At 45.2% G+C, this 21,071-nt stretch overlaps 1 protein-coding gene across 1 annotated transcript in view; it reads left to right on the forward strand.

Moving 5' to 3' along the window:
- Positions 1-360: 360 nt before the first annotated feature.
- The window catches only part of ECRG4 (ECRG4 augurin precursor), a 32,868-nt gene continuing 12,157 nt past the window's right edge, over positions 361-21,071 (forward strand). The window contains exon 1 of the mRNA XM_054162984.1: positions 361-564. Within this exon, the coding sequence (XP_054018959.1) occupies positions 547-564 (18 nt within the window). The 5' untranslated portion in view covers positions 361-546. The remainder of the gene's footprint in view (positions 565-21,071) is intronic.

The following is a 21,071-nucleotide window of genomic DNA, read 5'->3' on the forward strand; positions in this document are numbered from 1 at the left end:
CCTGGTTTCCTGCAGCAAGGTGAGCCTGCTGGCCATGCTTTTTCCCTCTGGCCCTCCTGCTGACCCTAGGTGTGCCATCCCTCCATGCACCTCTTGGATGCTGGGTCTCAGATCTGCTGCACCAGTGCATACTGGCTTCCAGCACCTGTAAGAAATTAAAGAGCACTAAAACACTCCTTGGAGATGGTCGCTCATCATGGAGCTGACACAACAGCCCAAATTCCTTTCACATGAGAGCATGGGTACATCTGCTTGCAATCATCTTTATCCAGGCAGCCGGCCTGATTAAGCAGAAATGTGATTCTCTACGCTTGGTCCAAGGAACATTCAGCAGATGCCTACAGCCAAGAGACCGGGATCTGGGAGAGGAGGAATAAATGCGCCATTCACGCCCAGCATCCCCAGCAGTCCCGTGGCTCCTGCGCTTGCAGCCTTGGTTGCTTCTTACCCTGCTTGCAGGAGACAAAACAGGCTGAAATAAAGAGAAACTTGTGCTGTGGCAGGAAAGGTAATTTCTTCTGGCCAAGCATTTGGGAAGGAGACAGGATGCATATTATTTTAAAGGTAAATTGATAAAATATTTGATTGCTGGAGGAAGGGGAGGAATATCGAAACTATACCAGCATTCTTTAGGAAAAAAAGTACTGTGGCATCTTATTCTTGCCCTGACAACAATTGTGGGGTATTGTAAAGAAATGTCTTACCCTTCAGTGATCTGCAGCCTCATGTAGGATATTTTCCTTGATGGAAGGATGCCCTATGTGTGTCTGTGCATGTTTGCATGTGTGGGGGTTGTGTGCATGGGAGTGTGAGTGCACCCCCTGTAGTGGAGCCAGCAGCTAAAAGTATTAGAAGTGGGTGCACACAGAGGGATTTTTGTCAAAGTCTCTAGTAATGTTATTGTTTGTTTCCTAATATTTCCTTTTATTGCACCTGACCAATGAGGAAACAACTGAAAATTACTGCTTTAATAAAAGCTGCCATGCGTAGCACAGATGCATTATGGCTTATGTACTTTTGTAGGTATGTCACATTCCATTTCAAAACTTGCCTTTCATGCTGCTACACAAGAGGACTGAAGAAGTAATTTATGGGTGCAATTAAGAATGCCATGTTTGGGGAAGAAAGGGCAGGTATTTTTAACAACAGCAAGCTTGACAATTGAGTAGCTCAGCTTCACTGTCATTCTTGAAAGCAAGCTGAACACAACAGCCACAGCATGCTTTTAATCCTCAGATCTGATAATCAGTTTGGTATAGGTTAGATTGTCCCACTCCAAGACTGCTTTTTGCACCTGATAGTCCAGATAAGCTGAGGACTTCAGTTGGATCTGCAGAAGGTGTAGTTTGCTGAAGCCGCAATGCAGTTGTAGCCGACGTGCCCCCAGGGCACACGTGTCTCAGCCAGCCACAGTAGCATCCATCCCGTGGGACTGATTAAAATGGTCAGAAATGACAATTCACCACATCCCTAACTAATGCAGGCTGTGTGCAAGAAAATGCTGTGCTGGCAGGCTGGGCAAAGGGACCTGGGACAAGGGGCCCTGGGGCAAGGCAGCCCACTTTAAGTTTGTCGTTTGGAGGCATGCAGTTGAATCAAGCATGGATTTTTCCTAAACTCTTTGAACTGGACTCTTGTCAAGATCTGCCAAGGTATTGTTTTAGGGCAGGCTATATTCTTGACCTCAAACAAATGCCTAATAACAATGGGACAACTGTGATATGGTTAAATGGGGATAGACAGACACTGTTTAAAAAAAACATAGTGTGCAGGGATCTATTCACTCATCTGCACGTTTGACCATTGCACACTCTTCATGTGCACATGCAGAATTTTAAGGTACCAATAGAAGGACCTATGCTTCAAGAAGATTCAATGAGAAACATCTGAGATTAAAAAAACAACAGGGGAAAAAAATATTTCTTTGGCACAGGCTGAAATACAGAGATGTTTGCATGCTGTGTTTGGCTTGACTTACTATAGGCAAGACTCAATGTACAGAAGGGTTGTCTGAAAGAAATTATGTAGGGTGTGATATTTTCTGGAGCTTCTCTCCTGAATGTTCATTTTGGATGTTGCAGCACACTGACACTGTAATAAATCCATTCAGCTATTACGTAGACATCTCATACTCAGTGTGGGCTTTTTTAATATGGTTTCATTCTCTGTGAATCCTAATGGGGATATACAGAGATGAGAATATCCTAATGGGGATATATAGAGATGAGAAGTTCTCCAGTGATAGACACAGATGGGATGCCTAATGCCTGTGCCAATGGACTCTGAAAATGTTGATCACCAAGTGTGGTTACTGGGAAAAGATGCCTTTGGAACCAAACAGTTAACAGAACGTGGATCAAACCTGGATTTGCAGTTATAGGAAGGATAAGCCCTTATGTCAGTCTGTCCTCATGGCAGTCAGCTGGCCTAATGCTTAGATCTCAGTGTATCAACAGGAAAATGCACACCTTTGTTACTGTGCTTTGTCAAGGCTCTGTTCACAGAAAATATTCATACCATTCACCACATGGCCTTCATCCTCAGCAGGAGGCACAAGCACAAGTCTTTAACTTCTGAGATTAAATGTGATTTGTCAAGGCCTTGCAGAATCAGGTCCCACTTTTGCCTCTTGGTCTTTCTAATCTGTTTTGCTGCCACCCTTTGCCTGCTTTGCTCCTCACCTGCAGCCCCTCTGCTCCTCATAGCATTGTCATCACAGCTATTGTGCCTTTCAAGGTATTGCCTGAAGCCGCTGCCTTAATGAGAAAACAGTAACAGTTAGGTTGAAGGAAAGTTGACTTTGGCTGACATTTTAGGATAAATTCAGAGCAATCAGTTTCATAGGTCATTTGTAAAAGTACAAAGTCTCCGTTACCACCTGTGTTTGCCTTCCTTTCATATCCAAGAGAGATGCATTGATGTTAAGGCTAGAAGACATCGTTCTGGGCTGACCACCTGTGTAAATCAGATCCTTTGACATCCTTACATAAACTCATGTTTCAGGATCAAAAAAAAAGTACTTGTGACAGAGAGTTTTTAGCAAGAACCACCACCCTCTTCAAACCTACCCTTCATTAAGGAAGACCCACATAGACCAAAGCAGCCCTTTTGAAGTCATTTCAGTGTTGTCCAAGAAGAGTGTCTTATAGCTTCCACATCTCATGATTTCCCTCAGAAGTCAAACTCTGAGCCCATTAAACACACAATTAGGTTATAAGCCTCCAGGAGGAAGGCTGCTCCACTACCTGCACAGAATCAGATATTAGTAAATAAAATATACATGTTTTGTAAGTGTAATTGTTCTTGTCACAAGCTCTGCCTCAGATAATTTTGGCTAATTTAATCCTGAAGCTGCTCACGTTGTCTGTGAAGGGAAAAGGCAGATAGATTTCCCAGTATATTGTGATGCAGAAAATGTGCTTGGATCTTTGAATGTTTTCTGGATTGTACTGCTTATTTACATAGCAGAGTGTAGTTCTCTGTGCATGAGAGCTTATTTTGTGATGTTTAAGTGTAAACTGGAGATGTACGGGAGAAAAACCTCTAATGAAACAAGAACAGGTGGGCTTTGTCCCTAATGAAACCACAGCGAGGGTATTCTGTCAACCTTTGGTTTATTTTGTTTCTTCTTTTCAACCTAGTCTGGGATTGTCTGTGCACTGGTGGGGAAATGAGTCTGTGCCTTGGGCAGTGGGATTTCTCCATGCTAGGGGACACTGATTGATTGTCTCACACACTGAGACTATACAGGAATGGTGACAGTTGTGGGCCTTTGAGGGGCTTGCCCTCTTTACTAAAACGTACACCTCACACCATATGCTCCTTCTTCTGACAAGAAGTCCTTGCCCTGCTATGTATTTATCTCTTCTTTTCTCTGTGTATTTCCCTCCTTCCTCTCTAAACTTTTCAGTATGGCTTATTCTAAGTATAAAATAAGAAGTCATCTAAGATTAGTTCTATGGAAAAGGTTTTCCATAAATATGCTTAGTGGCTTTGTAATGATTCAGCAATTTAGTTACACTGGTGGGTTTTTTTTCATTTTTATTTTTAATTTGTTTGTGTTTTTATTGGTCTTTGTTTGGGTTTGTTTGTTTGGGTTTTGTTGCTTGGTTTTGTTTTGGGGTTTTGGGTCTGGTTGGGTTTTTTTGTTCCAGTTTGGGTTTTTATTTGTTTGTTTGGTTGGTTTTTTTGTTAACAGTGTAACACTATTTCTCATTAAATGGCCAACTCAAAGCCCATGGTAAAAATTTCATATGAATTCATCAAGGGTGAAATGCTAACATTGCTAAATCCAATGACAAGTGTTGCATTTAAATCAACAGGACCAAAATGCTTCTTGTCCAGGTGCCTAAAACTTGGGCAGGGCAGACTAGGCCTCTGAAAAGAGTGTCCCTATGTCCAGTACTGCATGCTTCAAAGTATGATTTTTCTCTGCTCCCCTAGTTTTCTCTTTACTAAAAAACAAAACAAAAAACCCCAACAAACAAACAACCCACACACACACACACAAAAAACACCCACAAAAAAAACCCCAGCCAGCAAGCCTTCTATCTCCTCTTCCCTGTGGCTCACAGGAGTGGTTGAGTCACCATCCCTGGAGGTATTTAAAAGTCATGTATATGTGGTACTTTGGGACATGGTCTATTGGTGGACTTGGCATGGCTTGGTTAGTGGTTGGATGGTTGGTGAGCTTAGAGGTCTTTTCCAACTTAAACTATTCTATCCTTCTTCGTTTTCAACATCCCTGATTAACCAGTAATTACCGACAACAAAGTTACTTTGCATGTTGCATGCTGTCCCTGAACCTGCAGTAATCAACACAAAGAACGATCATGTAAATTACCATCTTAACAAAGGTGTTCCTAACTCCCTTGTTACCTGAGTGAAAATACACAACCTAATGCCAGCATGTGGCCTCTCCTAATCTATTCTACAGTTGTTACTGTGTTTGTGCAATTTCTGTAAGGTCCAAGAAGTCCTAAAAGGTTTGTCTGCATGTTTAGTTATACCTGTATGGCTAAACACCAACCTGGGCACATATGGGAGAGAAAGAGAACAGTGTTACCAGAGCATCACTCTGAAAGTGCAGTGGTCAGGTCCTTCCCATCTCCAAATAATGTTCAACTGTTGTGTATTAGACTTACAGCCACTGCATTATTACTGATAATTACCAGGTAAAAGCAGTTTTCTGTTGTGGCCATTAAGTGGTAATCACTCTTTGCTTAGTAAGAGTACTCTACACCTGCATTGCAGGGTGTGAAGAGACATTCAAACAGGAATATGTTCTTAAAATAAAAATCACTGCAGTCTTGCAGGAGTTGCACAGAGTTCTCCACATTAATGGCAGATCTTGAGAAAGGAGGAGGAGAAAGCCTTTTGTGCTGTTTTGGTAGAAGTAAGCAGTTAAATTGCTTGCTTGAGGATTACAGCCTCTAGATTCCTAATTCTGAAGAAGATTAGCTTTTTGGTTGAAGTGTGCCTCTGGTCTAGACCAAAACTGAGTGATCTGGCCCCAAACAGGGCTGTCTTGCTCACCAGGGCAGCTTTGATGGAAAGGAAACAACATGCTGGAGATGGAGGGCAGTGTATTTGCACCTCTGTGCCACAGCCTTCCTTTATGGCAAGGTCTCCAGGGTGTAGAAGCAATTCTGCTGATGCTTAGAGGAGCTAGCAGGGATTTCAGGAGCCTGTCTGCATTTAAAAAAAAAAAAAAGAAGAAACAGGCAGGTTCTTCTGCTTTGGTAATGGAGAACCAGCTGAGCTCAGAAGTTGCGCAGCCCTAGCAGCACAGACAGACTTAATGGGCTCGGCCATGAGATGGCTCAGACCCTGTGATGGTCTGGTCAGAGCCCAGCATCATTCCCCTCTACCACCCACTAAACAAAACCCCAGGAGATCAAAGAGTTGGGGAACAAATAGCTGCCTTTCCAGGGGAGCCACACTTCTGTAAGACAACATTCTGTGAGATCTACCAGCAGCAGACTGGGATTTAATCTTTCTGAGATGAATGAGATTCCTTAGGGCTCTTATGATTACAAATCTGCGTGCATGAATATTTGCAGGACAGACACCCAAATGATCACAACAAGAGAACAAAAGCTCAGGTTTCCATACCCTGCAACCATTGTCCTGTCAAATTGGCTCCCGCCCTTTGAAGCTGCTGGCATCCCAGCACAGCCAGGGGCAGTGGGGCTTTGTGCTGCAAGATTAAAGATGTCATGATCTCTTACTCAGCAGTAGCACAGAAAGGCTGCAGAAAGTGCATTCTCCCGGAAACAAATCAGACCATAAATCAGAAAGGTAATCCACCAGCAGATGAAGAGAGGCTAGTTCACAGACAGGGCTTAGGCAGGGCATTGGAGAAACTGGAGAGCACAGATATAAAGCAGCCACAAAGCAGATCAAGAGAGGCATAAGGTCACACATGATAATGTCAGCAAGACAAGTGAGGTTTCTGCTCTGATAACCTGAGAATCTTCTTGGAGCTGGGATGTGCTGTCTGTTATTAAGGTTCCCAAAGACTTGTGTTCGACCTGAGGACAGAGCAATCACCTGCCCTCTGCTGTGGATGACTTTGCTGCATTTCAACCATTTGGGCAGGCATTTTGTGTGCTGGGAACCTGCCTCAGGCAGGCTAGTGGTACTGCTGGAAATTTCAGTCCATGTGATTCCTACCTGCCTGGGAAGGCAGGCAAAGGAAAGCAAGTTGATGCTAAAAGTGCCTGGCAGGCTTCAAGAGATGTTCCAGGTCCTGTGCTTTTAAACAGGAACTTCAAACTGAGCAAGGGGTGGCTGGAATGTGCTCCACTTCCTTCCTCGTGAAAATGCACCCCATTTGCGGAAAAAAATACATTAAAACACATGCTTGGTAGACATGCACTGTATTCCTGCAGGTCCCTGCTGGGGAGGTGGCACTGGAGATGCACAGGGCTTGCTCTGCTTCCCAGGCTGTCATGCATTGCTGAAGGCTGCAAAAGCTGAGGAGCCTGAGGCACAGGGAAAGAAACCTTAGGTAGAGCTAACCTGTCACTGTCTCAAGTCTTTTGCTCCTCAGAAAACAAACTAGTTCTGCTAGTACCCTTCCCTGCACAGGCAGAGATCCACTCTGGAACATGCATAAATTTAATAAGCATCCTAGTCACCCACAGAAGGTCATGAAGACACCCATTTGGCCTGCAGGAACCAGTTTGAGGCACGGCCAGAGCCTTAAACATGAAACAGGAGTGTGCAATCTGACCAGGGTGCTCAGGCAGAATGGGATCAGTGTGGATTCAGATCAGCCTCTCTGTGATGACCTGCTCTGGGAACAGTGAATACTGAACACCACATAAGCTGGACCCCTGGCTATTCCTTAGGGTGCAGTAGACATAATACCGTCCTCCAGCAAAAAGGAGAAGTTCTGTTTCATCATTTTCACTCTATTCCCACTTCTGGTCATACTGTCCCACTGCCGTCTTACTTTGCCCCAGCTCTTGCAAACCACCTGCCTGAGACATCAGAATTCACCAGTCCTGAAGATCTCTTTGTTAGAAAAGTTGTGCTTCCTCTAAAAAGTACTAGAGCCAATGCCAGTAAGGAAGAAAATGAAGTAGCAGGGGGCAGAGAGACTTCCCCATATTGGTGGTAGGAACCAAACATATTGACTTAAGCTATTAAGGGTAAAGCAGTGGCTTTATGAAGCACAGCCAGGTTTCCAAGTCATGCTCCAATTTATGCTGGACTCAGCTGTGTGTTGTATAGACTGGCTTCTCTGGTGATGCTCTTTGAAGGAAGAGGCTCCTGTGCACTGTTCTGTGAAAGAATTTAGGACTGCAGGTGCTATGGGGAGGCATATTCCTACATCTGTGATGAAGGTGTCTAAATCATAGAATCATAGAATGCACTGGTTGGAAGGGACCTCTAGAAGGCATCTAATCCACCCCCTCTCCAGTGAAAAGGGATATCCCCAACCAGATCAGGTTGTTAAAGCCCCATCAAGCCTAACCTTGAAAGTTTGCAGGCTTGGAGCCTCCATCACCTTTCTGGGCAACCTGGTCCAGTGTCCCACCATCCCAGTAGTAAAGACATTCTTCCTAATGTCTAATCTAAATCTATCCTTCCCCTGTTTAAAACCATTGCCTCTTGACCTAGTGCTATCCACCTCTTCTAAACAATTTCATTGGCTGCTAATCTGGCATCTAATCTAAAACAATATCTACAATAATGAGTAAATAAAGTTCATTGTCCATTCTGGCTATCTCAGATGTAGATTATTCAGTAGTCCCAAAACCAGGAAACAAGAAAACAGAAAACAGTTTGTCTCTCTGCAGATGAGGCAAAGAAAAGGAACAGGGACTCTCAGGTGACTCAGGGCTCTCCGGGTTCTTAGGGTTTGTGCACTGTAGATTCCTCATGGGCATGACTTTGTAGCTGTACAACGCTCTGAAGTTAAGCTCTCTCAGCCAAAGTTAGTTTTCTTTGTGGAATACACTGAATTTCACCATTCTCTTGCATTACCCAATAAGTGTCACCACGACCTTCAGCAGAAACCACCCCTTGGACAGGTTTGGCCTCTCCTGAAGGAGAAAATACCCAAACAGTTTTACCTGACAGATTCTTTTCTCTAACAACAGGAACTATATCACCTTCTACCTTTTGTAGCAGATCTGAGTGTGCAGGTCCACTGAACCTCTACTATTTACCAGCCAGGTTGCTTGTGCTAGATGTTTCTCCCAGTTTTTCAAAGATCCACTCCCCCATGGCTTTCAGTGTGGTCTTCAGCAAACCTTTGTAGCATTGTAGCAGCTGGTGAATAGTAGGGAATGTGGAATATCCACTCAATGCTGTGCTCTTTGGCCCAGTTCTTCATGAGATTGTTTTTGAAATGAGTTCCATTGTCTGACTCAATCCTCTCTGGAGTTCCGTGTCCCCACAGGATCTGTCTCTCCAGACCAAGAATGGTGTTGTGTGCAGTTGCATGTGGAACTGCATAAGTATCCAACCCTCCAGTCTACCATAGTAATGTCTGTTTTCATGTTTCATGAATATCCAGGATGTCACCTCTGACCCAGTGAAGGATCCTTTTCACTCTTGCTGTCTGCCTGCAGGTATTTTCCTTATCTGTGGAGATGAAGCCTGGGCAGCCCTACCCTCACAGATCAAGGGAGAATCTTGCTGACATTAAACAATTCTACGATTTTTGACCATCTTAGAAAAAGGCAAAGGGGTAACATTCATACTTTTGAAGCAGATTGTAAAAGACAGTGCTGAGGATTGGGTTTGCTGTATTTGTAGGTCTTTGTATTTTAATTCCTGTGTACAATGTGTTCAGGCTCGAACTGGTATGGTTAATCAAATCTTCTTTATTAATAAGAAAAGGGAAATGTAAGAATTGGAACTAGTAAGATCTAAGTTCTCCTTTAAGAGATCAGGCAACTAAGAAGTAAGTTCAAAACTGTAGGATGAAACTTTCTGTTTGTATTTTGATCTTGTAAGATAAGCGGAAAGGAATGTATGCTTGAGCTGGAAGTCTTGGTATCTTTAACCATATATTATGCCAGTTGTGTTAGAATGAGCTAATTGGTACAGCTCTGAGTATTGTATCTTTTATGGGTTACATCAGTCTGTTAGACACAGCTACGTTACAGAACTTTTGCTTTTGCTATTGCTATGTAGTTAGTTTTACCTTGCTTGCTTCTATGTATGCAGAGAATGTTAGAGAGGTCGATCAAAAGTGTGGTTCGATTAGAAAAAGGGGGAGATGTAGGAGAAGGCTATGCTTAGTCTCTGACTTAGAAAAGAATGTAAACATCTTGTAACTGAAGGAAGAAATGTGGCAGAATTTGGTTGGATGTGTTAAAATACTGTTTTGTTATTTTAGCCTATTGTATGCCTTAATTACGTGCATGCCAGAGAAAATAACCCGTTAAGATGTGACACGTGCCTTCGGATAGACTATATAACTTTGCTGTATAACATAATAAATGTCTTTGCCTGCTAATATCTTGTCCTGGAAGCTGTGCTCAGGGTGACCAAACACCTAACACCCATACTACAACGCAGATCCATAGACGTTTCCATGGATGCTATCATGCAAGTCATCCATGACTGTGACATTGGTGCTGCTATTAAGCAGGCAAAGCAAATTAAGCCCTTGTGGTATGGTGACAGAAGGTCCAAGTACAAGTATGGTGAAGCCTGGCAGATTGATTATATCACTCTACCACATTCTCGTTTTGGTAAGCACTATTCATGGTTCTGCCCAATGTAAAACTGAACATAACACAATAATCCATATTTACTCATCCTAACATACTGATCTCTCGATGCTCTGTTTTTGCTAAGGAAAGGTACTGAGTCCTATTGATCGTAACTTTGTCCTAATGTTGTTTCTTTTTTCTTTTGAATTTCTCCCAACTAAAACCTTCCAATTTTTCATGTCCTCCATAAATTGTTAAATCACACTTAAAACCACAGATAACATGAAAATTTGAGAACATAACATGCTTTAACGATTCTTCTTTGTGACATAATACCTGAATTCCCTCTTTTTTGTTTTTTTTTTATAACCTAAAATGAAAATGTCTTTTGTGCTATAATTAATTTTGACTTTCCCTTTAACTATTTAAAATTATTACTTAATTATGACAGACTCATGATTTAACATATAAATCCATGTGAATATATTCCCTAAATCACAAAAAACTAAGCAACCACAATCTTCAGTCCTAATTCAGATGTTTTGTGGTACATTTTTGGGTAGCCAGCTTCTGATTGATGCTTTTGATCTCAGATTATCATGACAGTCATTGCCATCAGTGCTAGGGAGGTCTGCTGAGTTTCAGTTTCATGGGAAATGCTGCTTGTCCCATCTTCTTGATACTTGTGCTGTCCTTGTGCTGTCTTCTGCTGAGATGATTGCAGCACTGAGTTGCAAAATTGATGTTCCAGGTCGTGACATAGGTGGGCTTTTCCTTGCTGCTATCACTAAAGCCGTAGGTTATAAAATATGTATTACACACACACACCTTTTATATATATATATATAATCCTTAAATCTATTATGAATACAAAGAAAAGACCAAAGAAACCATTCCATAATATCCCTCCATCAAACTCTTAACTTATACCAAAAATCCCTAAACCACTTAAAGAACTATGTTAAAATTAAACTATCAAATCAATGTCTAAAAAGAAACACAAGAGATGTTCCATTAACTAAAGCATGTTTTTTTTAAATGAAAAGCTATTTACCTACAACCCTCTCCTATGTTACATAGAGCTCTTCTGAAATGCTGTGGCACACAGAAAAAGAAAAAAGTTTCGAACCAAAGAGAGAAAAAAACCTCAACTTAACCTATGAACTGCTAGAATAACTTATTCTACTTAAACTTACCCATTATCACTTATATCTTATTATAATCACTAAATACCTAATATAAGTACTCATTAGGCTTACTATTGAAACTTAACTTCTAAAAACATCGAAATAACAAATTGCTAAAGTGCCTTACAATCAGAAATAACACAAAACTTAGCACTGTTATTTTATATCAGGACACAGCTTTTGGAGAGAAAGGAGAGTTATCAGAAAGAGAAGGCAGGGGAAGGGGGGAACTTACAGGCTCAGCAAAACCACTGCAGCTACAGAGCAGGGAGGAAGGGATGGGAAAAGGCGGGGGGAACGTTGCCAAATTCAGAGCAGCTGCCTTGTCAAGTAGCTCTCAGTTAAACTGTAGGATTTCTTGGCTGGCACAGAGAGTCCCATGGGATTGGCTTGCAGTGTTCATTAGGAGGCTTGAAAAATGTCATAAGTTTGCTAGAAGCTGTAAAATTCTCACCTGAAGACAACAAGCAAGTACCAAGGGGAGGTGATAGCTTAATTGATGTTTTTGAGCCTCCTGCTGAGGCACCACTTGTCCTCCGGCTGTGAGCGGCTCTGAAACTCGAGATAGCTAGAGCAGACACCATTGCTTCTTCCCCGCTCCATACTGCTGGATGTTGATGCATTATGGTACACAAAAGTTTCTGGAAATCAGTGCTTTTCAATTTCTTCTCCAAAGTAGGCATTGCTTTAATTTCTCTGATCTTAGTCTCCTTCTTACATAGTCCCAAAACTCCGTTCTGATCTTATGCGAGATTCCTGCATTATACACCGGGTGTTTTGTGAAAGAGGAGTGGAGCTCAGCAGTTAGTTAAGAAGAGCATCTGCTGAAAAGCAGAGGTACTGATAGATTTCTCGTGTTCTTTAAAGAGTTTGTGAAAAGCTTCTAGGACAGGTATCTCCTCCCAAGTCATACTTTTCACTGAAAAGGTCCCTTTTGTCTGCAATTAAAATATTTTGAAGAGAGCTGTAGCATTTTATTCAAGATCTGATTAAGACTCCGAATATTGCTCTCCCTTCTTTTATGTGCTTGCCAAAAAAGAGGGTCCAGCCCCCTTATGATTATCCCAACTGCTCACCTCCTGCTTCGCAGTTCTGCGGATTCACTTTCTCTTCAATTTCTTCTTTTTTCCAGAGGTGCCTATATTTTTTTTTATTATTATTTATTTAACATAGCCTTCTCCTACAGATCTGTCACGAGCCCGTTGGTAGGTTACATCTCTGCCTTGATGTCCTGACAAATCGTGAATCCACCAAGCTAAGAACATCTCACCTCGGTGTTTCCAAGTCAGGATCAAAATCAGAGTCCTTGTCTACTTGAGAAACTCTTGCAGCTAGATCTGCCTGGTGGTTGTGTTGCTGTTCCTCAGTAGCTTTGCACTTAGGAATGTGAGTGATCAGTGTGTCTCACCTTCACTGGAATTCTCTCGATTCGATCGGCAATGTCCTGCCACAGATCAGCAGCCCAAACAGGCTTTCCCTTTCTCTGCCAACCATTCTTTTCCAGTCCTTTAACCAACCCCATAGAGCATTGGCTGCCATCCATGAGTCGGTGTAGAGATAAAGCTTTGGCCATCTCTCACATTCAGCTACGTCGAGAGCTAGCTGGACAGCTTTTACCTCTGCAAACTGACTGGATTCTCCTTCTCCATCCTTTCGCCTCTGCAACTCGGCGTGTTGGACTCCACACTGCAGACTTTCCACCTTCGCTTGTTCCCGACGAGACGACAGGAACCGTCTGTGAACAAAGCATATTTCTTTTCATCATCAGAAAGGTCATTGTAAGGAGGAGCTTCCTCAGCACGAGTTACTCTCTCTTCTGGATGCTTAGTACAGTTGGTACCTTCAGGCCAACCTGTAATCACCTCCACCAGACCAGGTCTTTCAAGATTCCCCATTCAAGCTCTCTGTGTTATCAGAGCCATCCACTTGGATCATGTGGCATCTGTGGCATGATGTGGTGTGGAACCTTTACCTTTGAACATCCAATTCAAAATTAGCAATCTAGGAGCTAGAAGAAGCTGTGACTCAGTTCCAATTACTTCAGAAGCAGCTTTTACTCCTTCATAGGCAGCTAGAATCTCTTTCTCTGTTGGAGTATAATTTGCCTCTGAGCCTCTGTAGCCTCAACTCCAGAAACCAAGAGGATGTCCACATGCCTCACATGGAGCTCTTTGCCACAAGCACCAGCTTGGACCATTGTCACTCACAGCCGGCTACAAAATGTTCTTAATGTCTGGACCAGTTTGGACAGGTCCCAGACTCATTGCTTGGACTTCTTCATGCTTTGTCTGGTCAAAGGCTGCTTGTTGCTCAGGACCCCACTGGAAACTCTTTCTCTTTCGAGTCACAATCAGGAGCAGGTGACCTTCCCCTAGGAGATCACCCCAAGCCAATTGGGGGATATCAAGGGGGTCTCTGTGGAGGATCCTCTGTGGCCACGGAGAGGACATGGACACGTGGCATGGCCAACCCACCTCTGCCCTCTGGAACAGAGTGCAGGAACTGCAAGTAGCCACAACGGGGAGAACTCATCCAGGAGAAGGGCTGCCCCAGTTTCCCGCAGTGGCCCCTCTTGCTCAAGAGACCCTTCCCCTAGTAACACAGGACCCTGTGACAAGTGTGGGCATCACTGCCAGCATTAGAGGTGCCCTACCTCCAGCCAGGTGGAGGCCAGGGACAACAGAGTGTACTAGGGATGTGTATGTGAAATGGCCTGGCACTTCAGAAGCCCTGAAGTACCGTGCTTTGGTGGACACAGGGGCCCAATGCACCCTGATACCATTGAGCTACAAAGGGGCTGAGCCCATAAGCATTCAGGGAGTCACAGGGGGCTCACAAGACCTGACTGTACTGCAAGCTGAGATAAGTCTGACCATGGGAATGAATGGCGAAAGCACAACATAGTGACTGGTCCAGCTGCACCTTGCATTCCTGGCATTGACTTTTCTGTGGGAGGGATGTTTCAAGGACCCTAGGGGGCACAAGTGGGCATTTGGGGTAGCAACTGTAGAGACTGCAGGCAAAGAACAGCTGTCCACCATGCCCAAGCTGTCGGATGACCCCTCCATAGTGGGCAGCCACAAGGTGCAGGATTTGAAGTTACCTATTGCCTCTCACACAGTACATTGGGCCATGTACAGGACCAATACAGGACCAACAGAGACTCTCTGCATCCCATACACCAACTGATTCAATGACTGGAGAGCCAGATGGTGATCAGCAAGGCTTGCTCACCCTTCATCAGCCCAATATGGCCAGTGTGGAAGGCAAATGGGGAATGGAGATTGACTGTGGACTACCGTGGCCTGAATGAAGTGACTCCTCCGATCAGCACTGCCATGCCAGACACGTTGGAGCTCCAGTACGAGCTGGAATTGAAGGCAGCCAAGTGGTATGCCACAACTGACATTGCTTATACCTTTTTCTCCATTCCCATTGCAGAAGAATGCAGGCCACAGTTTGCTCTCACCTGGAGGGGAGTACAGTACCAATGGAATCGGTTGCCTCAGGGCTGGGTCTATAGTTCAACCATCTGCCATGAGGTGATCCAGACTGCCTTAGAGAAAGGTGGAGCCCCTGAGCATTTGCAGTTCATTGATGACATAATTTTATGGGGTGAGACAGCAGAGGAAGTTTACCAGAAGGGTAAGAGGATAATCGATATCCTGTTGGGGACTGGCTTTGCCATAAAGAGAAGCAAGGTCAAAGGGCCTGCCAGGGAGATTCAGTTCCTGGGTGTTCAATGGCAGGATGGCAGTCGCCACATCCCTCAGGAGGTGAACAGGGTAGCCACTATGGTGCAACCCACGAACAAGAAAGAGACACAGTCCTTTTTGAGGCTTGTGGGTTTCCAGAAAATGCATATTCCTGGGTAGAGTCAAATTGTGAAACCTCTCTTCCATGTAACAAGGAAGAAAAATTATTTTGTGTGGGGACCTGAGCATCAGGTAGCATTTGACCAGATCAAACGAGAGGTGGTCCAGGCTATGGCTCTGGGACCTGTTCAAACTGGAGCAGAGATCAAGAATGTGCTGTACACTGCGGCCGGTGAGAATGGTCCTACATGGAGCTTGTGGCAGAAGGCTCCTGGTGAAACCGGGGCAGGCCCCTAGGTTTCTGGAGTAAGGGGTACAAAGGCTCCGAAGGCCAACTACACTGCAACAGAGAAGGAAATCCTAGCTGCCTAGTGAGGGTGTCTGGGCTGCCTATGAGGTAATTGGGACTGAGTCACCTCTATTTCTAGCTCCAAGGCTTCCAGTCCTCACCTGGATGTTCAAAGGGAGAGGCTCAACCCCACATCATGCCACAGATGCCACCTGGAGTAAGTGGATGGCCCTGATAACTCAGCTAAGCTCAGATGGGGAGCTTTGAATGCCTTGGTATAGTGGAAGTGATCTCCACCTCGGCCAGAGGGTGCTGACTTGGGAATGCCACCAGAGCAGACAGTGACCTGTGCTGAGGAGGCTCCCCCATACAACGATCTCCCTGACAAGGAGAAGGGCTATGCCTCTATGCTCTAAGTCCTGATGGCTTGTAGGAAGCAAGTGGAGATGGAAGGCAGCTGTCTGGAGCCCGACAAGGCAAGTGGTGGAAGCAAGGGATGGAGAAGGCAAATCCAGTTGGTACGCAGAGGTAAAAACTGTCCAGCTGGCACTGGATGTAGCAGAACAAGAGAACTAGCCAGTGCTTTACCTCTATACTGACTCCTGGATGGTAGCCAATGCCTTGTGGGGGTGGCTGAAGGAATGGAGGAGGAACAGGTGGCAGAGAGAAGGGAAGCCTGTTTGGGCCACTGACCTGTGGAAAGAAATCGCTGCCTGCCTTGGCAGGGAGTGGGGAGTGGAACAGACTCAGTTTCCCAGAGGGGAAATGCCCTGCAGGGAGGGCAAAGCACTCGCAAGCCCTCCACCCTGTTTTCAGAATGGGTGTTAACCCACTACAATCTCCCTGTGCCAATTTGGATATGGAGGCTTTAAGTTCCTTCTTCAGCTCTTTCACGCAATTCTTTATCTCACCAGACAGAGTTTCAATGGCTGAAACCAAAGAAGCACGTGTGAGACTATCCTCCAACTGTGTCATTTGGTCAGTGAAATGGCCAACAGCAGGAGGCATTCCCCCGTAATTTCTTGCCACAATTCTGCTTGCCAGAATGGTAGCATAATTAGGACAAGCCAGCTTGATGAGCTTTTTGGCAAGGCTTGTTCCCACAGGAATTTCATCAGGATTCAGAGTACCATGGTCTCCATACATCACTTCTCTCACAGCAAACTCTCTCAAGCTCTTAATTCCCTCATCCATGGTGTTCCAAGGCTTAGAGTTCCATGGAACGTCATCTATGGAAGGGTACCTCATAAGAGCTGCCAATAATAGGTGTGTCCACAGTGAAACCTTACCAAGACACCTGCCTAGATGCCTCTCTATTCCACTATCTTTTGAGAGGGTACCAAGCTGAGATGTGGACTTGTCCCCCACTACTAAAGCTGGTGCACCTGTATCATAACATCAGCCTAACCAGGTCAGAATTGGCTCATTCTCTCCTCTAATATAATCCTTTCTCACATGCCTAATTTCCTGCCTGGGTGCGTTAGCTGTCTGGATGTCATCTTCCTCCTCATCAATTACATCCTCTTAAAGGTGCTGTCCCCATAATCTTGCTGCTACTCTCCATAGGACCTCCGTTAGCTCCTGATATACCAGAACCTGTATCCTGTCCTACATCTCCACTATCCACTGGTGGTTTCAATAATTCGGCTATATCTTTAAGGAAAACTTTTTCTCCATCTTCAGAAGGATCCTTTTTAACAGAAGGTCCCTCACCAGCAGAGGGATCTGGCTGTTCCTTGCTGTTCTTCTGCCTCTCTATCTGCCTTGCATCTGCCCCTTTTATCCAAAGCTGCAATTTATTTAACTGGAGCTGTGTTCAAATTTATAGCAGACTTTGCAGAAGCAGAAGGGGTTTGCGAGGAAACAGCAACAGTGGGTGGACTTTGGGACACAGTGGGTGGACTTTGGGACACAGTGGCTGCTGCAGAACTAACTCCCGCTCCTGATGATGAAGGCGGAAGTGATTTTGCCTTGTTAATGGCTGCTGGTGAAGCCACAGTCGCTGCTGCTGCCGTTGTACACCAGAACTGCTGCTGTGCTCACTCAGGGCTGCTTTACCATTAACTCCTGCCTGCCTGTTTCCCTATGTTTGTCCTCTTTCTGTGTCTTCATCATCAGTAGAAATTTCTGCATTTGAGTTAGAATGCCCTGTCCTACATCTGCATCTGCTGCATCTAAAAATAGAGCACCTATTCACTGCATGTCACTCTCAGAGCAGTGCCATTAACAAGAACACATAAATTATTACCAATAACAGAATCACACATAGCAAATAAATCACTTTGGAATCCCAGCTGTTCACATAGCTCTCAGCTACAGGAATGCTGAATTCATATATTTCCACAGGAAGATTTTTGAAGCCAAAGAAACCCCAAGCAGTGACCATACAGTATTTTTAGCTCGTATTTAAACCAAAGAAACATTTTATATGCCAAACATCTTCCCAGCTTATCTGACATCAGAGCCACATACCATCAGGGCAGAATATTATCAAATGCCACAAAACCCAAAATGGCTTAATTTTGTTTCTTTAACCTGATCAGGAATTAATCAATCAAGCATTTGCCCCACGTTGGGTGCCAATTTTTTTGGCAATGTGGTGGGTTGAAGTTTCCCCCCCAACATTTTAGAAGCAAATGAAGCTATATTTACAAGCAAAATCTAAACTCTACAATGGAATTCAATGAATATATACCAAATATGCAGTATTTACAATCTTATACAGGTATTTACAATTTGCCAACAACATGAAAACCACCTGGTCAACGCTCCCCCTCCCAGGAAGCCATTCCACTGCCCCCCCACCCCCTGTCCCAAGAGAGAAAGGAGTGGAGAGAGAAGCAATGGGTTAGGCTTAGCCAAAGCCAGCTGATAAGCGTGCTGTCTCTCCTGAGCAAAGCAAACATAGCCGAGATCAGAAGAGAAGGAAAAGGGAAGAATTGTTATGGTAGAGCTCCTCTTATTCCATGTATTTACCCAATGAATTTGTTTAGAATAATCTTTTGTTTTCCTTTTTACACCCAGTAGTGATTTATTTATATTTTTCTTCTTTTCTGCTCAAAATCTGTAACTAAATTTTAAAGGCATAGCCTAAAACCACCACACATGGCTTTGTAAATAGTCCCTCTCCAGCTTTCCTGTAGGCTCCCTTTGTTCAGGTACTGAAAGGCCACTACAGGCCTCCCCAGAGCCTTCTCCAGGCTGAACAACCCCAGTTCCCTCAGCCTGTCTTCATAGGAGAAGTGCTCCAGCCCTCTGATCATTTTTGTGGCCTTCATTTTGACCCACTCCAGCAGGTTCATGTCCTTCTTGTGTTGAGGGCCCCAGAGCTGGACACAGTACTCCAGGGGAAGTCTCAACAGAGCAAAGTGGAATAGAAGAATCCTCTCTCTTGATCTGCTGTCCATGCCTCTTTTGAAGGTGGTTGGGCTCTCAAGAAACTCCTCACAACTTCCCCTGGTCTTGCAGTCGCTGATATGATGACACTCTGTCCCCAGTACAGCACTGCAGCAAAGCATGAGGGACAAATACTGTTCTCATGATGAGGATTTTGTTGGGGGCCTGATAAGATGGGGTGTGGTGGTTCAGGCTGGGTGCCCCCCTGCTGTGGCCACATGAGACTGTGCTGTGTTGAGGCAGCCCCCTCTCCCCACCACAGGCAGCAATAAACACTCAGACAAATGGATTGCAACAGTGATGAAAGTTTAAATAGAAAGCAGTGAATGTTACAGAAAACCCAAAGTGCAGTGACAAAGAAAGATCCCAAAACAGACCCAAGAGCATCCCATCCCCACCTGAGGGTACATCCAAGACCCCCAGGGCTCCTTCTTCCCCCCTGCCCCCCGCTAGGCTAGTCTCAGCTGGCCAGGCCTGAGACTGCCCATCCCTCCGTGGCCTTGGGCCTAGCCAGACATCTCCCCCAGTTACCGGCTGAAGGAGGAGGAAGAAAGAGGAAATGCCAGACCCCACACTGGATCTTATAGTGGTGCAAAGAGTTACGGTAAGAAATACACAGTTTCCTGTGTCCACCCCTCTGGGCTGGACTGCTGGACACAGGAAGTGAACACAGCAGGGGCACCCAGCTCACACTGCACCAGAGGCACACCTCCGGTGTCCCGAAGGGTCCAGCCCAGTGGGTGTACACAGGAAGCTGTGTATTTCACCCCATCATGTCCTGCTCCCTACAAAAGCCACCTGCGGGGTCCTGCACTTCCTCTTTCTTCCCTCACCGCTGTCTGGAAATGGGGGGAGCTATCCTGGGGCCTCATGGGCCTGGCTAGGCCCAAGGCCGGGGGGAAGGGCAATCTTAGATCTGGCCAGCTGAGATTTGCCTAACAATGGAGGAGGTGGGGGGGGAAGAAAGAGCCCTGGGGGTTTTGGGTGTACACTCAGGTGGGGATGGAATGCTTTGGATATGTTTTGGGGTCTCTTTTGTCACTGTGCTTGTGGTTCTCTGTAAAATATTCACTGCTTTTCTACTTAAACTTTCCACAACTTTTTGCAATCTGTTTGAGTCTCATTTTTTGACTGTGGTGGGAAGGATCGCCCTTTCAACCTACCACATGGGGAAATGACAGCAGCTGTGGCGGGAGGGCTGGCATTGTTGTGGGGCACTCTTCAAGAGCGAGCTTAATCACCATACATAGTGCATGGTCACTGACAGCATGATGTAGCACAAGGTCAGGTAGCATTCTGTTTATTATATGGATGGAACCCATTCCATGCGTAAGGCCAGAATTCTGGGGAAAGAACAGAAATGTGTACAGCAATCACAGTATCACAGTATCACAGTATAACCAAGGTTGGAAGAGACCCCAAGGATCATCAAGTCCAACCTGTCCCAACAGACCTCACGACTAGACCATGGCACCAAGTGCCACATCCAATCTCCCCTTGAACACCTCCAGGGACGGCGACTCCACCACCTCCCTGGGCAGCCCATTCCAATGACGAATGACTCGCTCAGTGAAGAACTTCTTCCTCACCTCGAGTCTAAACCTCCCCTGGCACAGCTTGAGACTGTGTCCTCTTGTTCTGGTGCTGGTTGCCTGGGAGAAGAGACCAACCCCTTCCTGGTTACAACCACCTTTCAGGTAGTTGTAGAGGGCAATGAGGTCACCTCTGATCCTTCTCTTCTCCAGGCTAAACAATCCCAGCTCCCTCAGCCTCTCCTCACAGGGCTTGTGCTCAAGGCATCTCCCCAGCCTTGTTGCCCTTCTCTGGACACGTTCAAGTGTCTCGATGTCCTTCTTAAACTGAGGGGCCCAGAACTGGACACAGTACTCAAGGTGTGGCCTAACCAATGCAGAGTCCAGGGGCACAATGACCTCCCTGCTCCTGCTGGCCACACTATTCCTAATACAGGCCAGGATGCCATTGGCCCTCTTGGCCACCTGGGCACACTGCTGGCTCATGTTTAGGCGGGTGTCAATCATCACCCCCAGGTCCCTCTCTGTTTGGCAGCTCTCCAGCCACTCTGACCCCAGTCTGTAGCTCTGCATGGGGTTGCCGTGGCCAAAGTGCAGCACCTGGCACTTGGACTTGTTAAATGCCATCCCATTAGACTCTGCCCATCTGTCCAGTCGGTCGAGGTCCCTCTGCA

Source organism: Dryobates pubescens, chromosome 7, assembly GCF_014839835.1.
Source record: "Dryobates pubescens isolate bDryPub1 chromosome 7, bDryPub1.pri, whole genome shotgun sequence".
Taxonomy (NCBI): Eukaryota; Metazoa; Chordata; class Aves; order Piciformes; family Picidae; genus Dryobates; species Dryobates pubescens.